The sequence below is a fragment of the Ambystoma mexicanum genome, chromosome 9 (genome assembly GCF_040938575.1).
Source record: "Ambystoma mexicanum isolate Mex_15411 chromosome 9, UKY_AmexF1_1, whole genome shotgun sequence".
Classification (NCBI taxonomy): Eukaryota; Metazoa; Chordata; class Amphibia; order Caudata; family Ambystomatidae; genus Ambystoma; species Ambystoma mexicanum.
Genome location: NC_090931.1, coordinates 888,327,727 through 888,343,604, shown reverse-complemented (window position 1 = coordinate 888,343,604; position 15,878 = coordinate 888,327,727). Strand labels below are relative to the sequence as shown.

General features: G+C 49.8%; 1 protein-coding gene across 4 annotated transcripts in view; it reads right to left on the bottom strand.

Annotated features, from left to right (window-relative positions):
* Positions 1-15,878, bottom strand: part of USP40 (ubiquitin specific peptidase 40) — a 2,045,603-nt gene that overhangs the window by 1,013,329 nt on the left and 1,016,396 nt on the right. For all 4 annotated transcript variants that reach the window (XM_069616007.1, XM_069616010.1, XM_069616008.1 and 1 more), the window contains one exon: positions 5,115-5,452. In XM_069616007.1, the coding sequence (XP_069472108.1) occupies positions 5,115-5,452 (338 nt within the window). The remainder of the gene's footprint in view (positions 1-5,114; positions 5,453-15,878) is intronic.

Here is a 15,878-nt window from a genome sequence, read left to right as displayed (position 1 = left end):
CCAAGCGTGAAGATTGAGGGATCTGACCTCTGAATGGAGAACCTGACCCCCCTCCCGTGAGAGCAGATCGTCTCGGTAGGGAAGACGACGGGGAGGGCAGATGGACAAGACTAGAAGGTCCGGGTACCATGTCCTCCGGGCCCATGCCGGAGCAATGAGGATCATCCAGGAACCGAACCTCCGTAACCTCCGCAGCACTTGCAGGATGACGCGGACTGGAGGAAACGCGTACAGCAGTGGGAATGACCACTCCACCACAAACGCGTCTCCTAAGGCTCCTTTTGGAGGAAATTCCCGTGAGCAAAACCTTTCGCACCTCCGGTTGACACTGGAGGCGAAGAGATCCACTTGAGGGGTCCCCCAAAGGGCAAAGATCTCCAGGAGAATCTCCTGAGCCAGCTCCCACTCGTGAGAGATGGAGCTCTGCCTGCTCAGAGCGTCCGCCGTCTCATTGTCGTCTCCGGCCAGATGAACAGCCGAGATCGAAACTTCCTGCTGGATGGCCCAGAATTCGAGCTGCATCGCCTCCCTGCACAGCGGAAGTGACCCTGCCCCCCCCTTTTTGTTGAGGTAATGTATGGCCACCGTGTTGTCCGTTAGAATCAGGACACTCTTTCCGCGCACAGTCGGCAGAAAAGCCTTCAGGGCTAGCCTGACGGCCCTCAGCTCCAACAGATTGATATGGAGTCTGGACTCCGACAGAGACCAACGACCGCTGACTGTCAACTCGTTGGCATGAGCTCCCCATCCCGTGAGGGATGCGTCCGTCACGATCGTCACCTCCGGCCAGGGCAGCCAAAATGGGGCCCCTTCATCAGATTGCCCTCGACGGCCCACCACAGCTGGTCCCGGGCTACCGAGGGCGGCACCTGAACAGGGTCTGACAGCCTGACGGAGGACTGAGACCACTGGAGCTTGAGTGCCCACTGCAAAGATCTCATCCGCAGACAAGCCTCTGGCACCAGAAGAATGCAGGATGCCATGAGGCCGAGCAGTCTCAAGAATTCGGACGCTGGGAGATTCTGGGCAAGCTGAAACTTGTGCACCATCTGCTGAATGTGAAGAGCCCTCACCTGAGGAGGAAAACACTGCCCCAGGGACGTGTCGAGCACTGCTCCGATGTACTGGAGCCGCTGCGTTGGTGTCAAATGGGACTTCTTTAAATTGAGGGAGAAGCCCAGCCTGTGAAGGGAGTGGCAGGTGACTGACAGATGATCCAGGACTTGCTCGGGAGAGCTCCCCCTGATCAACCAATCGTCCAGGTAGGGGTAGACGTGAATCCCCCCCTTTCCTGAGATGCGCTGCCACCACCACCATGAGCTCGGTGAAAACCCTCGGGGCGGAGGTCAATCCGAACGGCAGGACCCGAAACTGAAAGTGTGAGTCGCCAACCGCGAACCTCAGGTACTTCTTGTGCTTGGGATGGATCGGCACATGGAAGTAAGCATCCTTGAGGTCGAGAGACATCAACCAGTCCTGAAGTTTAAGGGCCTGGAGGACTTGAGAAAGAGTCACCATCTTGAACTTGTCCTTCCTGAGGAGTTTGTTCAAACCGCGCAAGTCCATGATGGGTCTCAATCCCCCGTCTTTCTTCGAAATCAAAAAATAAGGGGAATACCATCCCTTGTTCCTCTCCGCTACAGGCACCAGTTCTATAGTGCCTTTCTCCAGCAGGGCTTGAATTTCCTGCGCAAGGAGCGGATCCGGACACTTCAAAGAGAGGCTCCCTGGTGGATTGTCGCGAGGCCTCTGCCGAAAAGGAAGACAGTAGCCGTGGGTTATGATCTCCAGAACCCACACATCCGAAGTAATGGCTTGCCACTCTACAAGATGCTGCGCCAGCCTTCCCCCCAACCAGCGAACCATGGGACCTGGCCTCATGACTGAGTGGTAGCGGCTGCGGCGTTCCCTGAGGGCAAAGAGGCAACTGCCCAAGCGGCCTTGGCACCTCGAGTACCTTTGTTTCCACCTCTGGCACTCTTACGATGGCCTCTTTGACTGCTAGCTCCCCTCGCTTTACTGAAGGACGAGTAATAGCGAAAGGAACCTCCCCTCCATTGCTGTCCCCTAGGACGAAAAGGCAGAGGTTGTCGAACTGCAGCGCCCAACTACTTTGCTGCAGCTTTGGAGGTCTGCAACCTCTCAAGGCTCTCGTCAGCCTTGCTGCCAAAAAGGTGTTCACCGTCAAAGGTCATGTTGAGGAGCCGGGACTGCACATCAGGAGCGAACCCAGACTTCCGCAACCACGCAAACCTGCGCATTACGGTGCTCGCCGCCATGGACCGGCTGACACAATCCGCCAAGTCCAAACCTGACTGAACAGCCTCACACATGGCATCCTTGCCATCCTGAACCATAGCAAGAGCCTTCATCACCCTCTGAAATGTACTCCAGGCGGGGAGAGGAAGACCTCTGTGGACCAAAGCAGTGCCGGACCTTAGCCATAGCCTTTCTAGGGGCAAACCCCGTGCCACGGGGCCCCTCCGACACCACCGCCTCGAAAGGCGTCGAGGGCACCGAACGAGTCGGCGCCGGCATCGACAGAAAAGGCGTCGACGTCGAGCGAATCGGCTTCGACGTCAGCTGCAGCGCCGCCAGCATCGGCGGCGTCAACACAGTCCTCGAAGCCAGAGCTCCGAGCGGGTCTCTCGACAACCTAGGCGCCGACGGAGTCGACGACCCCCTCGGAGGCGGAGCCTCGAGAGAAATCGTCGATGACCTCAGAGCCACCGGTGTCGACGTCTTCTTCGAAGACGGCACAGGATCACACGGTCTCGAGCGCGTCGAGGACCGGGACCTGGCACGGGCATGGCGAGAACGGCTACCCTTGTCCGAGCGGGACCTCTCCCGCGAGCCGTGCCGACCACTCGAGCCCGAAGGCGTACGAGCGGTGTCTCTCGACCGGTGCCGACCTACCCCACTCGGAGGCGCGGACGGACCGGTGCCCTGCGATTCCAGAATCGCTAGCATCTGCTTCCGAAGGGAGCCCATTACTCCGGTGTCGCTTGCATGGAGGGATAAGCGACCCGCCGACGGGCGGAGTCCTCGGAAGAGGACGGGGAAGGCGACCTATGCCGGCGCTTCCTGGAATGCCTCGAAGAGGCAGAGGAGTGGCGAGACCGGCTCCTAGAAGGAGACCCACCGGACTTCCGACGATGACGTGGAGAGTCGCCCCTCGAGTCATCCGTCGAAAGCCCTGCAGACCTTGACTTCCGGGGCTTAGACACCCGGCCTACCGACAACTTCTTCTTGCGTTCCCGCAAGGCCTTTGCCGTGAGCGACTGGCAGTCGACACAGTCGTCCGTATCGTGGGCCTACCCGAGGCACCAGAGGCAGGCGTCATGCGAGTCCGTGACCGACATCTTGGACCCACAGTCCCTGCAGTTCTTGAAGCCGGGACGCGGGGTTGAAGATGAAAGACATCGCCACGAACAGGTCTACACAACAAACCGAACAGGTTCAACAAACCGAGAATTGAAAACAGCAAACTCCAACAAGTCGAGGCGTACCGAGATTCACGAAGCGAACACGTTCGCGGAAAAAACGGAACCGAGGCTATGGGCGTCGTGCGTCCTACTTATCACATCGGGTGACGTCGGCCGTCGGTGGAGGTCCTCGGGGACGGCGCATCGACATCGATGCAGGACGCAGACGCCAAAGATTTTCCGAAGCAGCACAGCTGTGGACATTACCTGTCATAGATATGGAATACGTCGGAGGACCCAATCCCCTCGAACTCCCCTTTTACTGGACGTGTAAGTTGAAAAAAAGGTTTCACCAACCCAACCTCGCTTCAGTTTCTCAGACTCAAGGTCAGTAAGGTGTCTCTCTTGGAGGAGGGCAATATCACAAGAATTCGCTCGCAAGTAAGGCTACACTTTAGTTCTCTTAGTGACAGTCTTAAGTCCATTGACGTTCCATGAGACGATGTTGAGATGATCCACAATTTAAATATTCATATTAACAACTCTATTATATTCTCTGAAATATGTTTTGTGGTTAGACAAGAGCAGCAGAGCAAGTTGAAAGAAAAGAAAGAGTAAAAGAGAAAGTAAAAGAAAAAGGTGGCAACCCATGTCCTGATAGGACAAAAGGCAACCAGAAAAGTAGTTTATAGGCCACCAATAGATGACGCTCTGTAAAAAGACAGCAACAAGTCAGCACTTCTAAAAAGAAAACCCAATGTAACTCTTAGAGAGTAAAAAAAGGGAAAGGGAAGGATTGGCAGTAACCTATAAAGGCTTCTCAGATTAATGGTTCATTGTGAAAAGGGAATGGGGACTATCATGTCTCACCCAAGAACGTCCTCTGCCCACTCCCCAAATCTCCTCCACCCAGGTGATCCTCTCTCACATATCCACCCACAGGGTCGGGATCCAAAAGTGATCGCCTTTCTCCTGGCCACCTTAGCAGAGGATGTCGGGGGGGGGGGGGGAAGTGAGGATGCCCTCAGTACCAACATTTACAGACAAAAATATTAGTTTACAATGCATTACATTTTAATTAAAATGTTTGTATATTTTGGTTAAAATGAATGAATTTAAGAAACAAAAACAGGTTACTAAACAATTTGATTCAAATCAAATCCACCCTGGGGGTATGCTTTTGTTTACAACTTTCTTCCTTTTTATCTTCCCTTTTCAGGGGATTTCTTGGTTTCATAATCCTGTTGAAAGAAATCAAATGTGGTGCAGGAGGAGGGAGTGCTTGGTAAAAAAGAAGACATTAAAGGAATTATAGGAGTTTCCAAAAGTCATCAGTAGCATCTTTTAAAATGGCTGTTATAAATTGAAGCTCCTAGAAAAATAAGAACTTCGTGCTTGAAGACCCTTTCTTTGGAATGCCAACCCACATAAAGAGCATACAACAAACCAGCAATACCAGACAAATGTACACTTTGAAACATTCCAATTAGTGTGCAAGGTATATGCCTGGATAACAGCACTAAAATGATCACCGGAGGGCATTGTACTGTCACATAGTATTAATGGTAACAATGCATGAAACTTAAGACAATGCAGAAAGACACTAGTGAAAAAGGCAGGCATTTCGTCTTCCTTTTAGTCTAAAATGTTTGTATGTCCAAACGCTAGGCAAAGTAGTTGATCCCTCACCTTTGGTCAATACGATCAGCATCTAGTATGAGGATGGAGTTTCCGTCTCTCATGCCAAGGTCCTTGATGGATTTATTCATGTCTTCTTCAGCAAAAAGGTTCCAAGTTTCTGACTTCTTGCCACCAGATCCTACAGGGTAGCAGAGAGTCACCCGGTCTGCCTGCAGCGATGCGGCCAATGCCTCCCGCACCAAGCCCAATAAAGTGCTGACTGGAAACACCTGTTGATACTCTGTGAACCGCGGGCCGTGGAGGGAGCGACCACTCTCAGCAGGATGAAGGATGTTCAGGACCACTGGCTCCCAAGCCTGCCCCGTCTGGATCTCCTTCCCACCAACCTGCAAAGACAATAAGGAGAGATGTTTGACTATACTGCAGCAAAAGATGCAAGTGATAAGGAGAGAGCACTGCAAGAATAGAATTGATGGAGTGATTTGAAATAATATGTAATTTCTTCTATTAATCAACCCAATAGTAAGAGGAGTGGGCATGTTTACAGAATGGTGCAGGTATGGCACAGTGCTGATGAAACAAGTGTGACTACGCTCAAGCTAGACGAACATTTAATAAATAAAATATTGTATTACAAACAGAATTGGGGGATATCTGAAAATCACATGCGAAAAAAGACAGGAAGAAATTGGGAGCACTTTAGGATCAGGAGTCAGTAACATCAAAGTTCTGGAAGGGCACGAGGAAGCAAATGTTGGGGTGGTCAGGAAGGGTCCCCATCATTATGAGGGATTCATGTTGCACACGCCATATTGATGACTGGGGGTGCGACGAACTGAGCGCGAGTGCTACTTATTGTCCAGAACTGAAACATATTATCTTGTACGCAGCAGAAAGATAAAGTATTAAATTCACCAAATGTAAAAACATGTATGCACATGAATATAAATACACCTGTAATTCATGAATCGTTTAATGGTCCTATAAGTCTCGTAGATAGTAGGTATAATCTCCTGCTATTTGAGAGCATGACCAAGGGAGTTTCGTCATTTATTCTGGTCAGTAGTAAAAAAAAAACAGGGTAAGCTGGTCAAATTTGCAATACAAAGGAAGCCTTGTAGATTGGAAAATTTCAATGGAACAGTAACCTGGGAAAAGATAGCATCCCGAACAATGGGAAATTATTCACCCAGCCTCCTCATATTGCGGGAAATGTCCATACAAGGCATGCGCAAATCAAGAGTTAAGATTTAAACTGCTTCGGCTTGTTATTACGAGTAATGAATAATGTTTTCAATACCAATGTTTAACCATGTGTTGTGGTATAACCTACTACGGACGAATCATAAGAAGAGGTGTGTTATGAATATAATCTGAAGATAATTACAGAGATAAAGCTGGCTAATGAAAACATAGGAAATGTGAAAAGATGGGAGGTCTTTGAAGAGGTTTCTGTCCAATGATGTTCACGGGGTGGACTGCAATAAAGTATATGGGAGTGTTTAATAGTGGCCTAGCTGTGCCGGATGACTAGACGAAGCACCACATCGAAGCGCCTCGGGTTCAAGTGAGTGCATGTTTAGGGGTGTAAAGCAAGGGGGACATAGGGGTAAAAAAGGGGCGTTCTTTTTTTCCAACTTTATTTTTGGAGTTCTAGTATAACAGAGTAAAGAAAAACAAACATTGCACCACATGACCCACGCCCCTCCTCCCCCGCCCATGTCACAATCTCAGTGCAGGACACAGTCTCCCATTTACTCAGAGAATACGGCAGTCAATAGCTGCTCTGCAAGACAAAGAACCGGTGTGGCTTTGACTAGTCAGATGAATTAGGGGAAGAGTGACAGTCCAGCAAGGAGATTAAGTAATTGATGTAGGGTCCCCAAATGTCTGGTGGCCTTGTGTGTAGAGGAAGCGTCTTAATAAACATTGATTCAGTGTCTTGACAGTAGGCTATGTCTTGGAAGCACATTTGGGGTGATGTGGGACAGCCCCAACCCCAAAACATAGCAATCCTCATTGCCAGAACCACAAGCAGACCGGTCAATTTCCTCACAGCAGGTGGTATGTTTCTGGTGAAACCCAGCAGCGCAATCTTGGGGTTGTGTTAGATTAATTCTCCTCCATTAGCAGTGGTCTTCGCCAGAACATCACTCCAGTAGCGGTTTATTGATGGACATTCCCATGCTAGGTGTATAAAATCAACGACAGGGGTGCTGCAACGTTCGCAAGAATCTGAGATAGATGGGCGTTGCTTGTGGAGCCTGCTGGGGTGTGGTACACCTGGTGCACATAGGTGAAGTGTATCTGTTTAAAGCGAGAGTTCAATGACATCTTCTGGGTCTGCCCAAGGATGTATGACCAGTCCTCATCTGGGATTGCAGCCCCAAGTGATTTTTCCCATCTCAATTTCGAAGTTGTAGAAAGAGTGGTGGTGTCAGATAAGAGACTTTTATAGATTGAAGATACCAACCTACCCTCTTCCTGGGATTGAATCACCCCGTGTAAGAGTTGCCATATCGGTGGTTGTTTCGGAAATGTGGGAAAGAGCGTTTGGAAAGTATGGCGGAGCCGGAAGTATATACACATGTCCAAGGCAGAGTTGGCACCTCAGTCTCATGCTTGTTGACGAGTTAGGAAGGTTCCCTCAATGAATAAGTCATTCAGGGTGTTAATTTGTAATTTGCTAGCCCATTGGAAAAAAATCTTTTCAGTGGTTAACGGAATTCCTGGGATAAATTTCGCTGGTATGAGCGGGGAGAATCTGACTGCGACTTTGCACTTCAGCGCAATTTTCTTCCATATTGCGTAGGTGGAGTGAACTACATTTAAGAATTTAGGCGGTACCCGGATCGCGCCTATGATGGCTGCTCGTAGTCGATGGAGGGACACATGAGCTTTTTCGATCTGGACATGGGGCCTAATAAAATGTGTAGTGTACCAATAACCAAGGAATTGGGCCTAGGCCACCCAGTAATATTGTTCCGGGTCTGGGAGCGCCACGCCTCCCTTTACTATCGGTTGAATTAGCGTCGCAAACACCACCCTCGCGGTCTTACCAGCCCAGACAATTTCGAGAATCATGCTACGTAGCGATAGGAGGAAACTCTGTGCCAGTTTGAGGGAGATGTTTGCAAACAAGTAAAGAAGCCTGGGCAGGATCACCGTTTTTACTATGGAGACACGGCCCCACATCGTGAGTGGGAGGTGTTTCCATCTATCTTATCCCGCAATGTTTCAACTACCTTTCCGTAGTTGTCTCGAAAGAGGGTATGATGATTTCTGGACATCTGAATCCCCAAGTATCTGACTCCCGAGTGCTCCCATCTGAACCCATAGTCATCCCTGAACTCTCTGGTTTTGGCAGTTAATGGAAATGTAACTGATTTTGTGTGGTTAACTTTTAGGCCAGAGAGGGCACCAAACCTGACCACCACTCTCATTACAGGGTTTAGATTCTCTAAAGGGTCTCGGATAAAGGAGAGCTCCATCATCTGCACATAGCGACAGAATAAGCCTGTGTGGACCTAGTGAAAGTCCTCTAACTAATGTACCCGCAGGCTGGCGGCCAGGGACTTCATTGCAAGCACGAACAATGTCTGACAGGGGGCAGCCCTGTCTGGTCCCTCTCTGCAGTTCTATACTTGCGGACCTTACCCTCCCCAGGACTATGTTGGACAGGGGGTGCTTGTAAAGGAGGGAGACAAACTTCAGGAAACGATCACCCAGGCCCATCCTCTTCAGGACCACGAAAGGGTATGACCATTCGACTGAGTTGAAGGCCTTTTCTGCGTCGAGAAGGACAGTCACCACCTGAGATGACGGGTCGATGGCCTTAACTATGCCAAACAGGCGTCTGATGCTGAAAGTCCTTTTACGGCCTGGGATGAAACCGGCCTGGTCGGCGACCACCAGGCCCGGCATCAGGGGGAGCAATCTCAAGGAAAGGATCTTCGCCAAGATCTTGTTATCCAAGTTGATCAACGAGATTGGCCTATACGAGGCACACTCCTCGGGGGGGTTTTCAGTTTTATGGAAGAGAATCATGTTTGCCTCGCGGAGCGATGGGGCAAGACAGCCATTTTCCACTGCTTCCTCAAATACTTGCAATAGGATAGGTGCAAGGAGCGAGGCGAATGGCTTATAAAATTCTCCTATCAGCCCGTCGGTACCTGGTGCGTTGGTGTTGAGTTTCTGGGCAGCTTGTGCATTTTGAGCTGTAACAGAAGGATTGCTGGAGTGTTTGTCTTTTGTGCCTTTTCCACCAGGTGAGCCACCCGCCTTATGTTGTCCGCCGTCGGTCTACCTCTTCTGAAAACCGCCTGGTCCGGATGGATCAGATCCGGAAGGAGGGGCTCAAGCCTATTTGCCAAGAACTTTGTATATATTTATCAACACGATGGGCCTATAGGATGTTCTATCCTTTGGGTCTTTATTGCGCTTTAGGATAAGGGTTAGTCTCGCTTCCTCCATAGACGGAGTTATTCTACCTGTTGTCCTGAAAGTATTAAAGAGAAATGTCAAGTGTGGGATTAGTTCTGTGGCAAAAGTTTTATAGAAAGCTGCAGTAAAGGGGGGCGCTGTTGCGCACATTTAAGATGGCCGCCTAGCGTGGGAGCTCCGGCTCGGAAGAAATCCTTATCGAGAAAAATCCTGTCAAGTGACGTCTAAAGTGCGGAAATTTTGTACTACCCTGATAGCTGAAGCTCTGCTGCACATATTGGTGGAAAATCACTGAAAATCAGAGCAGGGGTGCGGAAATATCCGTCTACAAAGTTTGGTGGCGAGTGAAGGCCTGCGAGTTCCGCGGAAGCCTCGCTGAGAGCCGGGGTGGGGGAGGTGCGCCGCTCATCACACGACGACCCGCCCGTGCGGGAGAAGGGGAGTCCGGCCGTTCGGAGAGCACAGAGCTAGTTCCCAGCCCGCGATATCTCCCCAGGTCCCACTTGGAGTGGTCGGACCCCGTGCGAGCGAGAAAAGGAGCATGTAGGCGCCAGATTGCGTCGCGGAGCCGCAGCGGCCGCCGTGCCCGACTCCCTGCCTGCAGCTCTACGTGGGGCGCAAACTCCTACCGGGAAGACTGCGGCTGGGACGTAGTTTGGCCCTGAACAGAGGCCCCCTGAGCGAAGTCTGAACGTGATAGCGACCCCCATCAACAGGTCGCGTGCTGGCCCAAGGGGGAGTGTGGCTGGAATCTGCCCCCCCCACCCACCCACGTTACACCAAGTAAGCGGCTGTGTGTTGTGGGAGTGACTCCCCCACTTCAGGGGAGGGAAAGTAGAACTGTGGTGGACGCACTGAAGGAAGGCCCTGCTTAGCACCCCGGGACTGGAACCTAGGCCCGATCCATATTGCCCCCACCGGTACAGAAGGCGGCGAACCTGAGGCACCCCAGACCACTTTGGAACAACATCATACAACACCCTGAGACCTCCAGTGCATCGTAAAGGCCCGATAAGCAGCACCCGGGTGGGGACCCACACGTCCTGCAATGATCATAGACCCTGCACTGGGGAGAAACGGCAGAACTGCCTTGTAATACCAGGATACATTTAGTTCCGTGGGTGAAGCTCTTTAACATATAATCCGGATTGGAAGTGGGTGAGGCCTTAATTGGCACAATGTTGTGCGATTACACTCTTGTTATTAACTGTAAGCCAGACGATAAAGACGGACACATCGAGGGGTACCCCCTCCCCACACTGGTGTACAAGGGTACCAAATATGTGGGGGAACACAGTCCATCCGTCCAGGAGTGCCGCGCCACATGGGCCGCACTGAGAAAAGGGGGGCAGGAGGGAAGAAGATCGGCCCAATGGACACTTTCACCAGCTCGCAACCGCAGGGAGCGTCCAACGGGGAGCCACAACTACCTGACGGGCGAGAGGCTGACCCGATGGAACGACTAGCAACATTGGTGGAGAACGGATTCATGGCTATGAACGTAAAACTAGACGATATAGTGGCGACAATGGGATCCTTAAAGGCACGTGTTGAAAAAGAAGGCGCACGAGTTACGGAGGCGGAAAATAGAATATGTGCAAGCGAAGACACGATACTGCAGCACAGTCGAGATATAGCACACCTACAAACTGAATTGTACACAAGACTCAGAGCAAATGCGAGGACCTTGAATCAAGATCCCGGAGAAATAATATCCGGATTGTTGGGGTGTTGGAAAAGTTTGGTAAAGTCCTCATGGAAAGACAAGTTGAAGTATTGCTGAAAGAAATACTTGATGCCGATGCCTTCTCGGATCAATTTCTGGTGTAAAGAGCCCATCGCACTCTAGCACCACTCCCGAAACCAGGAGCCCCCCCTCGAACTATAATTGCTCGCCTGCTAAACTACCGAGACAGAGACACTATACTCAGGCTGTCGAGAGAAAAAGGAACTTTACAATTTGAGGAAAACAAAATCCACATATACCCGGACTTCTCGACCAGCGTACAAATACAAAGGAGATCATATGAAGGGGTGAAGAGGCAGCTACGTATGCGAAATGTGCCTTATGGTCTCATCTTCCCGGCGAAAATGAGAATACAGCATGGGGGACGGGCTAACTTTTTTGAAAACCCTACAGATGCTATGTCTTACGTGGAGTCTTCCATCCCACTACCCCCAAGTGACCGAATGGCAGACCAGAACGCAGATGCATAACTGAAGAGGTAGAGGTGAGACCTGGCAGAGTGAGAAAAGAGGACAGGGCTTGTTGGCCTGTCACACGGTGAGAAAAATGCAGTAATTGGAAATTGTGCGATGTTGACGGACTGAACTATAAGTGTTATTGTTTCCGGGCTGTGAGCCCCAACTCAGAGCGCGCCAGCGGGCTACAATTAGTGACCCTCAGGAACGTTCCACATGTTTCAGGGACTATTTATTGCGGGGCAGCATTGTCATGTTGGGGTTGATGATGAGGGTGGGGGTTTAAAATGTTATATGACTGAACGAGGAGGGAGGGAGGGGGTAAAAGTTGGGAACTGGGACTCAGTTGGAGAAGTCTCACAAGTAAAAAAAAAAAATGGTGACATTGCAACACGTGGAAATCTCCTGAATAGCAGCAAGGCAAAAAATGTAAACTGGAAGTACGGCTATGGCTGATTCTGCCAAGGCAGCCCGAGGGCTCAGATTGAAATTGCTAACTTGGAATGTCCGGGGACTGAATAACCGAGCCAAATTGAGGAAAGTGGGAGCCTATATTACTAGGCATCAGCCCCACATTGTCATGTTACAGGAAACTCATGCGCTCCAGAAGGTCAATGCCGAGTTCTTGAAAGGGTGGGGCTCTCACAGGTATTGCACGGAATACTCCTCACAGGCCAGAGGGGTGCTAACCCTGATACACCCATCTGTTGGGTTCCAGCTTGAGAGGAGTAAAATAGACCCAATGGGTCGCTACGTTATAATTTGGGGTAGCGTCAAGGGTGAAGAAATGATTTTCATTAATACATATGGTCCAAATATTGATGACCCTGAATTTTACATAAATGTACTACATGAGATCGGTGCGTGTGGGGGTGAGCAGATAGTGTGGGGAGGAGATTTTAATACTATTTTGGATTCGGAACTAAATCGCTCAACTTCCACACATAGGAACCCCTTGAGAACAGCCAACACCCTGCAACAAATCATCTTACAGCTACAGCTGGTAGACGCCTGGAGAACACTCCACCCCCTAAAACGACAATATTCCTTTTACTCCTCAGTACATGACACTGAATCCCGCATTGATTATTGGCTGGTGTCGGCGTCTCTCATGCACCAAATTAATGAAAGTGAAATATTTCCCCGCACATTGTCGGATCATTCTCCCATAGAGTTAGATATGACTTTAAAAAACCTTAAACCCCCGGCCAGGAGATGGAGATGGAGAATGCCTTCCGACATCTTTAAGGATCCTGGGGTGGTAGAGGAACTACACACTGAGGTTGAATTCTTTTTTGAGACCAATAAGGGTTCAGTGGATAGCCCCTCGATGCTATGGGAAACATTCAAAGCATGGGTGAGGGGGATCCTGATTTCCAAGTCCATGAGAAGCGGCTTTGGGAACTGGAGCAACAATATACATCCTTGCATGAGGATAGCACCCTGGCAGACATTAATAGCAACCTACAAGAATTTCATAAACTAGCCAATAGAGAGGTGCTTTATATGGCCACTCCGGTTAGAGCACGTCGGTTTGGCCAGGGAAACAAGGCGGGGCACACACTAGCTAACCTGTTGAAAGCTGACAGAGGCCAAACCCTGATTACCAGCATAATAGGGAGCGACGGCACAGTAGGAACAAGCGAGGAAGATATTAATGGGGAGTTTGCCCTTTTTTTATAGAGAACTCTATGCTAATCATGACTTAAAAACCCCCAGAGATATCCAAAGGTATTTAGATAGCATAACGTTTCCAAAATGGATTGCCGAGTATAAACTACAGCTAGACCAACCCCTTACGATTGAGGAAATTAAGGAAGCAATCAAATCTTTGGCTAACGGAAAAGCTCCTGGCTCAGACGGTCTGGGAATCGACTTGTACAAGGAGCTAAGCAAAGAACTCGCCCCAATATTGCTGTCCATGTGGGAAGAGGCCACGGAGATCGGAACACTGCCACCATCCATGAGAGAGGCTATAATCACGGTACTCCCTAAGCCCAGACGTCCCCCTAGCGAGATGTCCTCATATAGGCCTCTATCCCTTATAAGTTGTGATGCTAAGATATTCGCGAAGATCCTGGCCAATAGGCTCCTGCCACACATGCCGGCACTAGTGCACCCTGACCAGTGCGGGTTCATCCCCACTAGATCCACAGCGCTTAATCTGCGTAGGCTGTTTGGCGTAATGGCCCAAATCAAACGGAGGCCCAGGCGGTAGCTGTGTCCCTAGATGCCAAAAAGGCGTTTGATTTTGTGTCATGGACATACCTGTTCACGGTGCTTGGTAAGTTCGGACTGGGCCCCAGCTTTTAGAAATATGTCAAAGTGCTGTACACTAACCCGGGGGCCAGAGTGTTAACTAACCATACTATGTCAGACTGGTTTGAGTTGAAGAGGGGTACTAGACAGGGCTGCCCATTCTCCACCATACTGTTTGCTCTCACTATGGAACCAGCTGCGGCAGCTATTGGAGAACATCAGGAACAGAGGGGTATATGGATGGCGGCCCTTACTCAATCGATATCCCTGTATGCTGATGACACCCTATTGTACATTAGAGAACCTGACACATACCTGGGTCCAATAATGGATGAAATGCACAAATTCGCTTCATACTCAGGATACAAGACTAATCGATCTAAGTCTGAAATCTTCCCCCTGACCCCTGCTACCAACTGCCCACACAATACACATGGGCTTAAGTGGTCCCCAGATAAGATTAGATACTTAGGGGTTATAGTTACTGGAGACAGAACATCTCTATTTTTGAACAACCATGATTCCCTGCTGACTACCATTGCCACTAAACTCTGCTTCTGGGCCAAACTCCCCATTTCACTCATAGGCCGGGTAGCCATATTAAAAATGGTCATCCTTCCTAAGCTGCTATACATATTCACCAACATCCCGATCTGGCCTGGCAGAAGGTTTTTCGACACCCTTAGGTCCCTGGCGGTGGAGTTTATCTGGTGCGGGGGGGGGGGGGGCGGGGGCGGCTAGGATGAAGTGGGAGAAAATGGTGGAGACATACAATAAAGGGGGCATAGCGGCTCCCGACTTTGAATTATATTATTTGGTTGCACAAGCCCAATTTTCTAAGCACTGGTATGACGAACACGACACCTCACCCCACATCTGTCTTGAAAGACATGCAGCGCGCCCGACCGACATAAGGTCAGTCATTTTTAAAGTTAAACATAGGGACGAGTGCCCATTCGATCCAGTTAGTGCGACGGCTCAGGCATGGTTCAAGATCTTCCGAAGACTGGGGGTAAAGACGCCTTATTATGCTGAGGCCCCTTTCTGGAACTTCCCAGGTATAACACCCACATACGACCCAGGTATACAAAATAAATGGGACCCAGATGAAGAATTTAAAATCAAGGACATATTTCCCAATGGGAAATTTATAACGCTGGAGGAATTCAGGACGGGGATGGGGAGGGATCAGCTGATGATTCTGCAATTTTATAGAATGAGATTGGCTTTTAAGGCCCGTTGGCCAACGTTCCCAGATGAGCCCCCACCACACCCATGTCTATTGACCCTTTCAACCCGGGCTGGAACTAGCATCTCGGGACTATATGTGGCTGTGCAGACCAGTACCCCAACATTAAATGTAATGAAGGCCTCCTGGGAGACAGATCTGGGTGAGGATATAACGGATAGACAATGGGAACGGTACTGCGAAATGACCAAGAAAGTATCCATGAATGCCGGCCTCCGGTTGATCCAGTTTAAGATGCTGAACAAACTACACTATACCCCCCAGAACGTGGAGAGGTTTACAAACAATGGGTCTGGGGCGTGTCCAAAGCGCGGGATGGATCGGGCTGACTCGATGCATATGTATTGGAACTGTCCTCTTGTGCTTGCTTTTTGGGGCGAGGTGGCGAATATCCTGGAGGAGGTGACCCAAATACCTGCAGACCTCACACCGCGAAAATACTTGTTTGGGGACATTGGTAAACAATCAGAGGTGACAAGGAGACTCTTTAATATTACATGCGAAGTGGCGAAAAAGTGTATATTGCAAAAATGGAAGAGTGCATAGGCACCGAGAGTGAATCACATCCTTAAAGAATTGATATATGTAAATGAGTGTGAAGAATACTATATATTGACTATCCCGAATCCAAGCAAAACGAAAGATATATGGGCCCTGTT